The sequence below is a fragment of the Hydra vulgaris genome, chromosome 12, assembly GCF_038396675.1.
Source record: "Hydra vulgaris chromosome 12, alternate assembly HydraT2T_AEP".
NCBI classification, from domain to species: Eukaryota; Metazoa; Cnidaria; class Hydrozoa; order Anthoathecata; family Hydridae; genus Hydra; species Hydra vulgaris.
The window spans coordinates 8,283,769-8,300,000 of record NC_088931.1 but is presented as its reverse complement, the minus strand read 5'-3'; the positions used below and the strand labels follow the sequence as shown (position 1 = coordinate 8,300,000).

General features: G+C 28.2%; 3 protein-coding genes across 4 annotated transcripts in view; all 3 read left to right on the top strand.

Moving 5' to 3' along the window:
- The window catches only part of LOC136087841 (uncharacterized), a 13,112-nt gene extending 9,477 nt beyond the window's left edge, over positions 1–3,635 (top strand). The window contains exons 3-4 of the mRNA XM_065811429.1: positions 3,025–3,177; positions 3,288–3,635. Of these exons, the coding sequence (XP_065667501.1) occupies positions 3,025–3,177; positions 3,288–3,467 (333 nt within the window). The 3' untranslated portion in view covers positions 3,468–3,635. The remainder of the gene's footprint in view (positions 1–3,024; positions 3,178–3,287) is intronic.
- Positions 3,636–6,755: 3,120 nt separating this feature from the next.
- Positions 6,756–9,475, top strand: LOC136087839 (uncharacterized). 2 transcript variants are annotated; one of them, XM_065811427.1, is made up of 2 exons: positions 6,756–6,906; positions 7,854–9,475. In XM_065811427.1, exon 2 carries the CDS (start codon positions 7,910–7,912, stop codon positions 9,071–9,073), a length of 1,164 nt encoding a protein of 387 aa, XP_065667499.1. In that variant the 5' UTR covers positions 6,756–6,906; positions 7,854–7,909; the 3' UTR covers positions 9,074–9,475. The 2 variants fall into 2 exon arrangements, with proteins under 2 accessions (XP_065667499.1, XP_065667498.1); XM_065811426.1 differs by lacking the exon at positions 6,756–6,906 and adding an exon at positions 7,333–7,468.
- Positions 9,475–14,869, top strand: LOC136087840 (uncharacterized). Its single transcript, XM_065811428.1, has 6 exons — positions 9,475–9,511; positions 9,709–9,809; positions 10,606–10,767; positions 10,947–11,129; positions 13,905–14,037; positions 14,281–14,869. Exons 2-6 carry the CDS (start codon positions 9,717–9,719, stop codon positions 14,583–14,585), a joined length of 876 nt encoding a protein of 291 aa, XP_065667500.1. The 5' UTR covers positions 9,475–9,511; positions 9,709–9,716; the 3' UTR covers positions 14,586–14,869.
- Positions 14,870–16,232: the final 1,363 nt, after the last annotated feature.

Sequence of the window (16,232 nt, the reverse complement as noted above, 5' to 3'; positions counted from 1 at the left end):
TAGCATTTTTTGACCGAGATCAAAATATAAAAATGGTAAAAAGTTCTGTCTTTCAAAAACAAATTGAAGTCCAAAAAGATGTAAAAATCAGAGAGAATCAAACTTGAAATCCTTCTAAAAGCAGTTTTTATTGATAAAGATCAGCCACTAGGTCTTGCGTTGTTTATTTCACCAGACTACTGGTTAATTTTTGATATTCTAGGTCATAGTTTGAAAAAATGTCTACGGATGAGACTTCCTCAGACTTTTTGGGTACAATGAATTCTACTTTGAAAGATTTTAAAAAACTTTTAAAAGCTTTCAAAGTTGCTAACAACTTATCAGAACTCAAAGCAAAATGGTAAATCTATTTATCATAGTTTAAGAAATCTATTTCTTAAAACAAGAAATATATTTCTTGTTTTAATAAATAAATTGCAGGGAAGGATATTTATTTCTTAAAACAAGAAACGTATTTCTTGTTGTAAGAAAAATAATTTGTAAGAAAAAATTTAATTTTGCTGTGTTTACAGTAAAAATTTTCAAGATAATGTAGAGCGTGTGATGAGCTAGTAGAAACTTCAAAAGCTACTTTACATAAAGAGTTCTTGTAAAGAACTATTAAAAAAGAAGAAGAGTGGATTCAAGGAGCTAGCTACGGTGACTGCTTTCTTACTTTCTCATTATTGAATGGTTCTAATAATTTGAGTTTTGATCGGATACCTTACTGCAACCTCTGAACCTTAAAAAAACATTAAATATTTTTTTAAGATATTTGTCTTAAGCTGAAATTTTATATGTATATAAATAATTATTGTACATTTGAAGCATTTAAACGCTTAATTCTGAAACAAATTTGCTTCAGAAACAAGAGATCTGTGGCAGTAACATATCCAGCATTTTTTGGTGTTTGAGATAGCTAACATGCAGCAAAATCCAAACATTTGTATGTTTATACTTATGTCAAATAACTATACTTTTTAAAAAGTTGCAATAATCGGAGGCTGGGAATAAAAAGCCCTAGAATATTCTCCTCCCTGCCCCAAACATGAGAGCAGCAGCAAGTTGATGAAATAATTTTTTGCTATTCTCAACTAAATTTATATAGATCGATAAATTTTAAGTATTATTTTACAATCTCTAAGCATTCAAAAATTATGACCGTATAAAACTTTTAACCTCTTTAATTTGGGGGGGGGGGGGTTTAATATTATATGGTCATAATTTATGAACCCTTTTTTGTTCCCAGCCTCCAATCATTGCAACATTTTGCAAAACCTCAGAAATAACCACAGAAAAAATGTGTAATGCTAGATCCTTCACTGATCTGTGGTTGGATGCCTACTCTAGGCTTTTCTTTTATATGAAGTAAGCGTAAACTTCCAAGTTGAATGCTCTTCTACGGTGCTCTGTGATGTGATTATTAGGTCTTCTTGGAGCACATAAAATAACCACAGAAAAAATGTGTGTATATATTTTAAATCATATTGATACGTTTTAATGCAGTTTTGCTTACACAAATGATCGAAAATCCTTTACTCAATCTTTTTAGGAAAAGCATTTTGGATTTGAATTTGTTTGATCCAAAGCTCCAGTAATAGTATTTTAGAAAAAAGCAATCTTTGCTACCAAAATTAGGTTAAAATCATATAGTTTGTCATATGACTGAAAAAAGCTCAAAGGTTAGCAAAAAATCACTTTACAACAGCCAAAGTGATAATTTATCTATCGTAATCAGTGAAAGATAGGTACAACATATTTCTTAAATTAAAAAGCACAGTATTTTTTTTGGTACAACAACACATTAAGAAAACATCGTTGAACAAATAAACTTGGTACAGGAACACATTAAGAAAACATCATTAAGAAAACAAATTAACTTTGGTACAGGAACACATTATAAAAACATCGTTGAAAAAATTAACTGGATTTGACATCAGAATCAATTCGCACCAATGCTTGGAAATTGCTCTAAATTTAGTCAAAAATCATTAAAAGCGTAACTTCAAACATTCGACGCAAATACTTTTATCAAAAAAAATAATAAATATAAAAAAAATTTCATATAAATATGGCCTCTACCCACTTGTTTGCCACTCAGGATGAAAATTGGTTGTCGAAAAAAAATTATGGGATTGGCTACTGTTTACTGAACTTAATACTATATGGGCCAAATATATGGAGATCCTAATTTTGACCTCACTATTGGAAGTATTGATGTGGCTGAAGCATGTGAGTTAACTTGCATCTTTATTCCTTATACTATAAGTCAAGGCTATGGATTGCAAACTAATGGATTATATAGAAATGATAGCTTTAGCTGTTTTTATGGGATTAATGGACCACAATCCGAGAGATTAAAGAAAAACATCTAAAAATTAATCTAAAACTTACAATTTTTTCTATTTTATAATTATTATGTCAAAATTTTTTAAATCTAATTGGATAACATTTTCCAAAAACACCTGTTTCACAAAATTTTTAGAAGGAATAATCTATAAGTCAGTTAAAGCTGTCTTCCTAAAGTCACCAATATTATTAATTCATACAATAAAAAAATATTATCTAATATTTCCAACATAATTGTTAAACGTTTAACTGCCAGCAATCTTCACAATGTCCTTTGCAAGGTATAAGTCTTAGTAAAAATATAATTTCTGTCTGCAATGTTAAAATATCAACGCAATGTTAAAATATCAATGCCAAGAAAACAAATTTGTTATCTTCAACTTTAACGTCGTCTAAGCTAACGCTATATTGTATTTTTATATATAATTTTTTTGCTGTTATGGTTGTTTGTAATGTCTGAAGATCGCATAAAGCGTGAAACTCGAGTTATGATTTCAAATTTAATTGTATTTGTTTTATTATTATTCGAATATTATATATATATATATATATATATATATATATATATATATATATATATATATATATATATATATATATATATATATATATATATATATATATATATATATATATATATATATATATATATATATATATATATATATATTGTTTATACAATCATTATTATTTTAGCCAAATCAAGCAACAGTTATTACAAATCCACAAACAGGGGCTTTTCCACTTTATTCAGGACCACCTCCAAATAATTATAGTATACTTGCATGGTTAACCTGTTTGTTTTGCTGTTGGCCATTAGGTCTTTGTGCTGTTGTTAAATCAATAGAGGTTTATAAAATTATTTTGTGATAATTTTTTATATTTTATAATTAACATGTCAATTATATGTTAATGTCAATGTTTAAGGTCAACAATGCAGCATTTAGATTTTACTTTAGGTCAATACTGCTATTGCTGAAGGAAATCTCAGTAGGGCTAAATTTGCTTCTGATAATGCAAAAAGATATGGTTTTATGTCCTTGTGTGCGGGAGTTTTTTTTCATGGAGCATGGGTTCTATTTCTAATATTGTATTTAACAGTTTTTTTGCCAAAAGCTAAAAGTTATTTCAACTATTAGTAATTTTAAGTTACTAATAGACCAATAGTATTTATTAGTTAAGTAATTTTTATTTACCTTATGGATTCATAACACAAATTTTTTTTAATGCACCTATATATATAAAGTTTTTGCTTTTAATTTGTATATATAAGCCATATTTAATTTTAGTATTAACAGTTTTTTCAATTTCTCAGTATATACATATATATATATATATATATATATATATATATATATATATATATATATATATATATATATATATATATATATATATATATATATATATATATATATATATATATATATATATACACATATATATATATATATATGTTTTATTATTTGTAAAAATTTTTATTTTAATGGTATACATAAAAAAATCTTATTTTCGAAACCTTTATAATTTGTTTTATCAATGTGAATAAAATATTTAACGCCCAAAAAATCCGCTATTTTGTCTAATATATATTCAGATGTGAAAAAGAAGTTTTAATTTAGTTACTGCATCAGTTATTGTGAAAATATGTTTTGACCTTTATTACGCAAACTTATAACGCCTTATAACGCAAACTTCACCGCTCTTAGGGCGAATTCATTAACTTTATATTCGGTTTCTTGGTAAGGCAAGCACAGCTTCGCGTTTAATTTACTTGTACTCGAGAAATTTTTAAAGCTTTTGAAATTGCCAGCTACTCAGCAAAACAATCATTTTTTTTTAAAAAAAGGTGTAATAAACCTTCTACTTTTGAAAAGACCGTAATATTGCATAAAGTAATATCGCAAATAAAAAATCATAACCATTGACACCATTGCAATAGTTACCAATGAACTTCCTGTAAGAGTTAGCTAACGTGTTAACTAATTTTTATGCAGGTAGGATATATATTTTATCAGGAGTTGCAGCATAAGTTATTAAAAGACTCAAAAACGTTCAGTAATAAAGCCTATATGCTCATTTGAGCATATAGGCTCTCTCAGAGGGCAGTTGCTCTCTGATTTGAATGTCCGCGCGGACATACGTATGATTGGATATACATTACTTTATTACATTACATATGCATGATTGGATATACATTACTTACGCGCGGACATATGTATTTGATTGGATATACATTACTTTTATAGTTTTAGACGCCATGTTTTCAATTTCTATGGTTTTAGACTACATGTTGCTCATCAAACAACAATCAAAAGTTTTATAAAATTACTCAACAAGAGACAATTTAAAAACAGAACATTTTCGCTATTAGTGTCTTTTAAAATATAACCTTACGATTAACCTAAATTATTAAAACGGGAATATAAATAAAAATTGCTTTATAAAAAGTTTATATTCAATGTTTGATCAGAATCATTCATGATGGAATGTCAGTATTTAGCTCGTATTATGGAGTTGTTACATTAACTTAATACCATGGCCAAGCTAAACACACTTTAATTTTTTATGCTTAGAGGATAAACTACAAGATGAAAGTAAACTGTTGCAATTTATTATACTGGAAGTTCTCCCGGTGGGAAATCGGCTAGCGAATAGCTAGCTATAATTGTAACAACAAGGACAGCGATTTGGCCACGAGGATCGCTAGCTTTTTTAAGTTAGCGAAAAGCTATCGATATTTGTTAAGATGAAGACAACAATTTGGCTACGAGGACGGCTAGCTCAATAAGCTAAAGACTTACTGGCTATTGTAGTTAGCGTCATATTGTTATAAAATGTAAAAAAATTTAATATTTAGCTATCAAACAGCTATAGATTTGTAGATATTGTGTAGCTAGCAACAAAGCTACGATATGTAGCTAGCAACACATTGCTACAAAATCGCATAATTTTAAGTTCATCTACTCTCATAATTATAATAGACTCAACACTAAAAATCAAACTTTTAAAGATGATAAAGACATTAGGAAGAAAAAAAATAAGTAAAAAAATCACTTAAAAATTGCTATAAAGCTAGCTTAGTCGCTGGCTTATTTCTACCGGGCTGTTTATACCGGGTTGTTTTTCGCACCGGGCTATTATAGAGATGTTTGAAACAGTATTTTCCCCTAACTATAATAAATTACACTAAAAAATTAGTATTGAAAATTAATAATGTTACTTCTAATATGAGTAATTAAGCTGTCAAAGTTAGATCTTTTTATATAATCCGTCCTAAAAATTATAGTATTTGCAGTTTAACTATGCATCCACGTGATCCAACTTGTACTATTAAGATAAGTTATTAATTGTACGCGCATACACAAATAAATAACATAATAAGAACTTTATTTATACGCAAAAATATTTAAATGTATTAATTTTTCAAAATCATTAATATAGCAGCGTCAATTATCGTTATTGAAAAAAAGATGGCAGCTAAATTTACGGAGGATCTATTATTACAAGAAAGTAAAACTAAGAACAACAATAATGCAAATCAAACAGAGACTATTAGTTACCTAAATTATTTTGAAAGCTTTTTACTAGATTTCGCCGAACCACAAGTAAACTTGAAAATGGAACACTCAAAAATCTTTATGAATACCATAAACAACATCCATAAAAGAAAAAAAAGAGCAGATACGGAAAGTATTTACGAAGAAGTATTGAAACATTTTGAAAATCGGCTTGAAAAATTACATGTAAGTGAGTTTCTTAATTTACTTGTATCAAAAAACCTTTTAAGTTGCTCATTAAAAAATGGTAAGGAGTCGTATAAATTACTTATAGTTCCTAAAACAAAATTAGAACCTGATCTTTGTATAATTAATCACAAAAAAGTTAAAACCTTAGAATCTGAAATTATAATTTTGAATTACGAATTAAAAAACTTAAAAAGCAGTGAAATTAATCTTTCAATTTTAAAAGATGAAAATTTATTTCTAAAAGAGGAGTTTTCGGAGCTCAGGAAAATTATTGCCGTTTTAATCGATAAGCTAGAAGTCAAATCAACCGTGACTGATTTAAAATCAACTCAAAACTTAAACTTTTTAAACGATTTTGATTTTAATAGCCCATTAAACCTAAACTCAATTAGGTCACCAAAAGCTGAAACCATTAATGCCTTCCGGTAACAAGAATGTAGTATTAAAATTATTGATAGTAAAAGTAAAGAGATTAAAGACCGTTTAAATAATGACTTAGCAGATGTTCGCCGTCAATTAATCATTAAATATTTAAATTTAAAAAAATATAATATTCCTGAACTAGCTGTATCCTTAAACTCAAACAATAATAAAACAATGCGTAATTCAATAAATAATTTTGAAAATGTAACAAATCAACTCGTCTCAGTCAGAAAAAATTATCAGTCAGACCAAGGACGTAAAATAAGATGGACGTTCAACGCTTTGTTAAAGATCAGAGGTACCGCCAAATAGCTAAAATCTATGCGTGTTACCGTCAATTTTCTAAATATAAGATACAGACATTCCGATGTCTACCCGTCAAATTTGTTTCGCTATACTTCACTCGGTAAACCCATTATAATTATGTCTATACTGAAGCTTAAGGTTATAAAAGACACATAAGTTATTCAAAAATAATTCATAAGTTTAAAAAAAGTAGAGTTGAGTCATGTACTTTGCTTAATAAAAAGATACCTAAGGTTAAACTTTGACGTCTAAAACTAAGCTTTTGCACAAAGGCAATATATAGTTTACAAGAATAGATAGTATAAAGTGAAACGAATTTTTTACGCTAAATTGAAATTACTATGATATAATTTAAAGGACGAATAAGATATTTTCAGTGTTCTTTTCACCCCACTCTCTGAATATACTCCCCACTTTAGGGTTTAAATAAGGGAATATTTCAAATTTTTGTAGGAAATGTCGAACTTATTTGCCTCACTTTTTTTTTAAATAAATATGTTTTTTTTTTTCCGCGGACGACCTTTTTATGAAGTTTCTTATTTTTGTTTCATAAATCGCATTTTAATATTTATTAAGTTTAAAATTTAAAGGTATTTTAACTAAGAGCATCTTACAATTCGTATAAAAAATAATTAGTTTCAGAAGCTAGAAAGAAATATAAAGTATGCATCTTTAATTAGTTTTTTTAATAAAACATTTTTAAACAGTCAGTGTAAACTACTTTATTTAATAATAATGATAGTAAATAAATAAAACTTGATAATAACAAATATAGTCATAAAATTAATAAGATTATAATCTTATTATTATTAACAATAATGCTATTGTTATTATAATAAGATAATCTTATTATTATTAACAACAGTGTTGTTGTTGTTATGATAAGATCTTACTATTAATCTATATTATTAAGAATAATAAGATAATCTTATCAATTTTATTATGCAATTGTTATAAGGATATTGCTATCTTGTAGATTGTATCTTTAGTGTCAAATTTTATGTATTCTACAAATGATGCACAACTTTTTTTTTTAACTTTTTATAGGTATTATATCAAAAGAAGTATATGTACATATCTTTTATCTCATTACTGGATAAATAATGAGTCTTCATGAGGAATCTTTGAAAAATTTATGTAGAAAGTGTGGCTTAAAAATAAAAAAGGATAGTCACTATCAATTAAAACCTGTTATTATCTATAAACATACAATTCTTAGTTTTTACAAGCTGGATATAACTTCAGATCATCAAAAGGTACACCCTGAATATTTATGCAAATCATGTTATATGGTCTTATATAGGTTAGATTTAAAAACAAAAAATAGCTTTGTAATTGAAAGGAGTGATAAGTTCTTCACTTTTACTGAACACACAGAAACCTGTTATGTATGTAACACACTCACAAAAGTTGGAAGAAATAAAAAAGTACCTGCGATAAATACAAATCAACAGTTAAAAACAATTGCATCGAAACATGGTTTTGACTGTTACAATGAAAACAACAAAAATTATTTTGTAATAGTTGAAATCAATAGTTGTCGCCAAATTGTTAGCAAAACATTGTCATTAGAGTCAAATAGCATGTGGAGACTAATTGTTTTAAATCGTGAAGTGCCATTATCCAATAATGTTATTAAATCACTACCAGTTCACCTAAATCTTCAATCTGCTGATATTATATTCTCAACCATTTCATGTGTAAATATATGTAAAGGTAACAATGACTTCCACTATTTAATAAGAAATAAATTTTCTGATTTTAAAAATTTCCAAAGCACATCAAATGAGGATGTTGGAATAATTGAGATGGAAGAAGGCAATACAGTTGATAACTTTAAAGTTATTAGACATAAAGATTGTTCATTAATATGTTCCGAAGCCTGTTGCAATTCTTGTACCATGTACCGTACTAACTTGCGTGTAATGGAATCCAGAAGAAAGAGTAATGAAAACCAATCATCTATCTCATCTAACAGTAAGAAAAATGACCGATACTTTTCTAAATCAGAATTATTAACAAAAATTAAACTTTTAGAGAAAGAAAGAAAAGAAAATCTTGCAAAACAACAACGTGTGCAAAAAAAACTTGAAAAATCTATAATAGAAGAAGGGGTTGTTCTTGAAGAGGAGGAACACACAATTATTAAGGAAACAAATGAAAAATATGGGGAAGAAAATCCATTTACTGAGGACTCACCTCAAGCATTGTTGTGGCAGCAACAAAAAATCCAGGCTGGACTTAAAGACAGAAAGTGGATCAATTAATGAGCTGCTCTTGAATTTTGAAAATAAATATACAGAAAATAAAGGAAAGAGCAATGTAGAAGATCCAACAGACATACCATTGGCATCATATGTAACTGTTTTAATGGTGAGGGGCATCACATCTTCTCTAATATATGTGTTTGGTCATTTTGCTTCTGCTGGAGGTCTTTCTAGTAGCCAATTGTACTTTACTATATGGGATGGTGTAAGGCAATTAGAGTCTGTTGGTCTAAATGGCTATGGTAGCTGATGGTGCATCTCCAAATAGAAAGTTTATGCGTCTCCATTCTTGGAAATCTGAAGAAAATACTAAAGAAAATTGTGATGGCTATTGTAGCTGATGGTGCATCTCCAAATAGAAAGTTTATGCGTCTCCATTCTTGGAAATCTGAAGAAAAGATGGTGTCATTTACTGGACTTGGAATGAGTGTTGTCCTGGTATGTATAAATAATTATAGTTATAAAAATTGTAAAAAGATGAATGAAAATAACAAAGTAATGAATATAGTTACACTAAATTTATTAGCATTTATAATCTACAGATGTCAGTTTTCAATAAGAACCAGTGAAAAGTGGCTCAACATTAAATTGTTCAAAATAGTTATCTTTTAAGTATTATTTAAACTATTTCTTAGACCGGAAGATGTTTTTTATTTGTGATGTACCTCACTTGATAAAAACCACTAGAAACAACCTTGAAAAATCACATGAAAACTCTTCAAGTAGAAGTCTTATGGTATGTATATGTTTTTACACTTTCGTATTTTTCAACAACATATTCAATTTTTGCTGTTTAATTTCTATTAAATAAAGGTTTATTTAATTCCTATTAAATATGTAATTTCTCTAATATCATTAACAAGGAGGGATGTTTGAATTGCTTTAACATTTTTACTATTTCAATTTGTTCCATATATTTTTATAGGAGCACTCATTTCTGATGATTAAAAAATTCAATTTAAATATTATAAGCCTATGCAATATTAATAATAATATATTTTATTGCTTATCAAGAAAAAGTAGGGTTGTAATGTTTTCTAGGTCTTAGGCAACATTACAATCAACAAATGGTTTGCAAAGCCCTATGGCTTACCTTCCAGATGGTGCACTTTGTTAAGTAAGTTAGTCATGTTGTATGTATAACTTATGAACAGAATAGCCAAGGCAAATTTAGTATTAATTTTAGCACTAACTATATAATAGGTGTAAACTTAACTAGGTTCAAGATGAAATAGCTCATCAACTCTTTCATTTATCATTTAAAACTATCAAGACAGATGATAATGAATTTGTAAAACTTTGGTGCTCATGTAAAGCATTTAGCTTGTCAAATGTAAAAATATGTTTAAATGGATAAATGCAAAATCTCCGGGTTAACCTGAATATATTATAGAAAGTCAGGGAAAACTATGGGAATTTAATAAGCACAACTTAAAGTTACACTTTAAAAAAATCATATAGATGCCCCTGCTTTGTAAATACTATCTTAGGTATTTGTTATTTGAAATTTTATATTCTTTGGTGAATTTCAGATTGATGGTCAGCCGCTTGTTTGGGATCAAATAATCAGGTTGTATGACTGGGATCTTGGAATAGATAGAGATGCCGTGGGGTTGACAATGGGACACAAGTTAAGTGAAGAACATATCAACCTCAATTCAAGAACACGTATGAGAGTAAATCTAGCAGTACAGGTTAGAATTAAACATATTGTACTTCTGCTGACCTGGCAGATATTTCATACATGCCAGTGAAGAGGGTTTAATGATATACATGTATTCCTTAGCCTATTTGCAATCTGTATTAGGTTAAAGGCTGCTGTTGCAGTAAAAAAAATGTATTCTTTTTATCTGTAGTATATTTTTATAAAAAGGTACTCAGTTCAACAGTAGCAGACATGTTAGAAGAACAAGGGCTCCATTCAACAAAATCATTAATCAAGTTTATTAGAATGATAGATAAATTTTTCGATTGTTTGAATGTTTCAAAAATTTTTAATTACTCTCGAAAACCAGATCTCGACCGATATAAAGCCATAGATGATGTTAGATTTGATGTAAGTTATTTATGATTACACCAAGCTTTTTTACTGAATTATTTGAGAAACTTCAAATAGTTTTGTAGTAGATGTAGTTAGACCTTGGTTCCAACAGCTGATTTGTAATCTATATATATGTATATATATATATATATATATATATATATATATATATATATATATATATATATATATATATATATATATCGTTTGATTTAGTGTTGTATTATAATAATACAAAACTCTTGTTCGTTTAAAAGTGCTCAATATTTAGGAAATTTATTTTGGTTATATATAAATTTCTAAACAGAGCGATTTATTACTTACTATTATTATTATTATTATTACGATATAAACGCTCCACCAGTCGAGCACTCTACTCGAAGTCGTCCACAAGATGGAGAAATTAAACTTGCAATACTCAATTAAAAATATCTCAATACCATCAGAGAAAGAATATATTTTACAATTACTGGCAAAGACCGAAACACTTATTAAAAGAATGAGATGGAAAGCGCTTTTTTTCATTAACAAACAATCGAATGAAAAAGATTCTCTCGATTACGTTAACTACGGTATTAACTCTTCTAAATGTCCTCCGCAAATTAAGGAAATGTGTGCTTTCGAAAACAATTTAATTAATCTTGTTAAAACCATTAAATTTCGGAAAATCAACAATGTTTTTCAAGAAAAAATAGCAAACGATATAAAATCTATACGAACCTCGAAAAAAACTTTAACTCTAGCCGACAAAACATCAAACATGTACAAACTATCCAAAGATCAATACAACCATCTCCTTAATAATGCAATTACTTCCACGTATAAAAAGGCGGACCCTAAACTCAAAGATCAAGTAAATAAACAAGGTAAAATAATCTTAATCAACCATGATGTATACAATAAAATTGAAATTAACGGTACTGCAGATTGTTTCATAACTCTAAAAGACCATAAAGAGAACTTCCTAGATAAACCAACTGTTAGACTTATTAATCCTGCTAAAAATGAGATAGGAAGAATTTCAAAGTCTATTGTATCCAACATTAACTCCGAACTGAGAAAGAAGCTATTTTTGAACCAATGGCAAAACACCCAAAATGTTATACATTGGTTTCAAAACATAAAAGAAAAGCAATTCTGTAAGTTCTTAGTCTTTGATATTAGTGATTTTTATCCGTCGATTAATGAAAACCTACTAAAAAACGCAATAACTTTTGCAGAGCAACATCTAACAATAAATAGCGAACAAAAGAGTTTTATACACCATGCAAGAAAATCATTATTATTTAGCAATGGAACTGCTTGGATTAAAAAAATGGGAGGATTATTCGATGTTACTATGGGGGCCTTTGATGGCGCGGAGATTTGCGAATTAGTTGGGATTTTTATTTTGCATCAAATCTCGCTGTTTTATGATAAAAGCAATTTCGGCATATATCGAGATGATGGGCTAGCTATGTTTAGGAATAAAAGTGGTCAAGAAATGGAGAGGATAAAGAAACATTTTGTACAAATTTTTAAAAATAACAATCTTCTTATCTCTATTCAATGTAATTTGAAAATAGTTAACTATCTCGATTTAACGCTAAACCTTAACGATGGATCTTTTCAGCCATATCGCAAACCAGATAATATACTGAATTATATACATATTAGTTCCAATCATCCACCGAGTGTAATTAAAAGTATTCCTAAGACTATTGCATTAAGATTGTCAGCAGCATCGTCGAGTGAACCAATTTTTAAAGAAAGTATTCCTCCTTATCAAGAAGCCTTGAAAAAATCGGGTTACAATTGTGAACTTGCATACCATCCATGTATAAAGTCAACAAACGGCAACCATAAACGCAAGATAATTTGGTATAATCCTCCTTTCAGTGCAAATGTTGTTACAAAAATAGGTAAATGTTTCTTGAACCTCATCGACCTCCACTTTCCATTTAACCACAGACTTCGTAAAATATTTAATAGAAACACAATCAAAATAAGTTATTCCTGCATGCCAAACATAAAATCCATTATTAACTCTCACAACAAAAGCATTTTACGTAAGGAGGCAAAAACTAATGAAATGAAATGCAACTGCATTGAAAAAACCAAATGTCCCATGAACAACCATTGCCTTTCCAACAACATTGTTTATCAGGCCACCATCTATTCAAATAACCCGGAATATAAAGAAAAAGTGTATTTTGGAATTAGCGAAACACCTTTTAAAGTTCGGTATGCAAACCACTTAAAATCTTTTAATGCAGTTAGATACAAGAATGATACAGAGCTATCTAAAGAAGTTTGGAAACTAAAAGAAAATAACTTTACACCTTTTGTCAAATGGAGGATTGTTAAAAAATGCAAACCATACAACCCAACATCAAGAGTTTGTAACCTTTGTTTGAACGAAAAGTTCCAAATTTTGATGTATAGAGGAGAAAACCTACTAAATACAAGAAGCGAAATAATATCGAAGTGCAGGCACAAAAATAAGTTCCTTATCTCCTCTTTTGATACCGAAGATTGATCCTGGTTGGTTTACGTCACGTTTACGTCACGTTATACTAAATTTACATATACGTTAAAATTGTGTTTCCATGGAGTCATTAGAACTCACGCCACCGTAATTCTAATTGTAATTTAACGTTTAATTTTTAATTTTGTAATATATGGCTGATGATTGCCGTTAGGCATGAAACTTAAAGTTCCATAATAAAAAGTTTTTTCTTTATCGTTTTTAACTATAATTATATATATATATATATATTTTTTTTTTTTTTTTTTTTTTTGTATATATAGTGGCTCCAGAATACATTTTTGACTTTTATCAATAATTGGGAAGAACAATGCCAAAACATTCCTGATTTGTCTCAAGCAGAAAAAAACAGATTTTGCTTAAGTAAACAAACTCTTGAGGGGCTTCGAATTACTGGTAAAAAGGTTTTTACTGCATCACGTTAGTCAGTTAAATGTAAATAGTTATATGCTTTCTATATATGCAGAAAACATTATAGATAAAATCATTTTATATTTATTATATTTCAGTTATATAAATAATAAAATATCGTTCATACATATTTTGAAGTTCATTCTCATTTAAGGTTTGTATAGTAGTATATTTTCGGAAAACTTAGTTACCACAATAAATTCATAAAAAAACTGATTTCTTTTTTAGTGAATTCGTTTACAACCCTTGGAAAGTTTTTGCTTGTAGAAGGAGCCGAATACATTCTGTCCGAAAAGTTCTGTCAAGATCCGTTAGAGGAATACTTTGGTAAGAAACGAATGCGATTAGGTAGTAATGACAACCCTTTGTTAATTGAATTTAATTCCAATGCGCTTGGCTTAAATGTTGCCGGAGATAATTTGATTCGTGTTTTTGGTTCAAATACCAAGGGTCGAAAGGATGAATTTCAAAAGCTTGATGTGAAGAACACTGATTTACCTTTAAGTAAAAAACGAAAAAATGATTTAGTGTAAATATTCTCTTAAGTTATATTAAAACATTTTCATCAGGCAGTGACTCGAGTTTAAATGTCAATTTAATAAATATAACATACAGATATCTTGACTTAATATTACTTTTTAAATAATCCCATATATTCAGGGTATTATGAGTGTATTATCATTATCGTAGTATTCAGCTTAATTTTAAAAGTATTTTCTATATTTACATATCGTGACGTTAGAATAATATAGTTTTATCTCTATTTTATAATGTTGAGAGAATTTAACTTCTGACTTTTATTTATTAAATTATTTTGCAGCATGAGGTCTTTTTTTTATGTTATTCATGTTTTATAATCAATAACAAAACAAAACATTGCGCATAACGTTAGGAAAGATTTGTGCGTTTCTGATGGCGATAAAGAAATCGTTACAATTGAAATTTTAAACAATAAAAGCGATAAGTTTAAAAGCAAAAGCATTCTACTAAGTTGTTGTTATAGACCACCTGGTGGTGCGTCAGAAAATTTAAGCTTATACTTAAAGCACAATATTTTTCATAAAGGTAACAAAGAAAAGAAAAAAAACTTTGTAATTGGCGATTTAAATATGGATTGCTTGCGATATAGCGAAAACAAAAAAATAAAAAAAATTTTATGATGAAATATTTGTATCAGGAGCAATACCGCTTATCAACCGGCCTACTCGAATAACAGAAAACTCAATCACCCTAATAGACAATATTTTAACAACAGATGTATATAACAGTAACATACAAAAAGGCATTATAAAATCAGATATATCAGATCACTTTCCCATTTTTCTAACAATCAACACAATTTTAACTCCTAACACTATTAAAAGCCAAACTATAAGAAAACGTATTTTTAACAAAAAAAATTTAGAAACGTTTAAGTATCAATTATCAATGTTAAACTAGAAGCATATAAATTTTAATGAAGACATAAATGTAATCTATAATAATTTCTTTAATACATTCTTCTCGGTGTACGATGCAAATTTTCCCGTTTTCGAAATAACCTTAAAACCAAAAACCTTAAAAAGTCCTTGGATTACCAAGGGTCTTAAAAAATCTTCAAAAATTAAACAAAATTTGTATATAAAATATTTAAAAACAAAATCTCATGCTAATTTACGCATATATAAAAACTACAAAACTCTATTTGAAAAAATTCGTAAAAACCTGAAAAAAAATTATTACTCTAATCTTATTACTAAATATAAAAATAACTCAAAACAAAAATGGAAAATATTAAAAGAAATAACGGGGAATCAGAAAACCTGTTCAAATTTTCTTCCGAAAATGATTAAAATAAACAATTTATGTGTATATGAACCAAATGAAATAGCGGAAGAATTTAATAAATACTTTACTGATGTCGGAAGTAGGCTGGCTGATAGGATTCCTTCTACGAATACTTCCTTTAATGATTTTTTGACAACTTCTAATAATTTACTTTCTCCCCATGACTTATTCCTAGATTTATCAATTGAAGAGTTTGAAAGAGCCTTCAAATCTCTAAAAAGACACAAAGCAATCGGTGCCGATGGAATAAACGGTAACATAATTATAGATTGCTTTGAAAGTTTGAAAAATATTCTATTTAAAGTTTGAAAAATATTCTATTTAAAGTTTTTAAAACATCTATACAACAAGGG

Coding starts and splice junctions, on each gene's coding strand:
- LOC136087840 (XM_065811428.1), top strand. CDS start 9,717: ATGTTTTTTATTTGTGATGTACCTCACTTGATAAAAACCACTAGAAAC. Junction 10,768..10,946: donor GAGTAAATCTAGCAGTACAG/GTTAGAATTAAA, acceptor TTTTATAAAAAG/GTACTCAGTTCAACAGTAGC. Junction 14,038..14,280: donor TGAGGGGCTTCGAATTACTG/GTAAAAAGGTTT, acceptor TTTCTTTTTTAG/TGAATTCGTTTACAACCCTT.
- LOC136087839 (XM_065811427.1), top strand. CDS start 7,910: ATGAGTCTTCATGAGGAATCTTTGAAAAATTTATGTAGAAAGTGTGGC.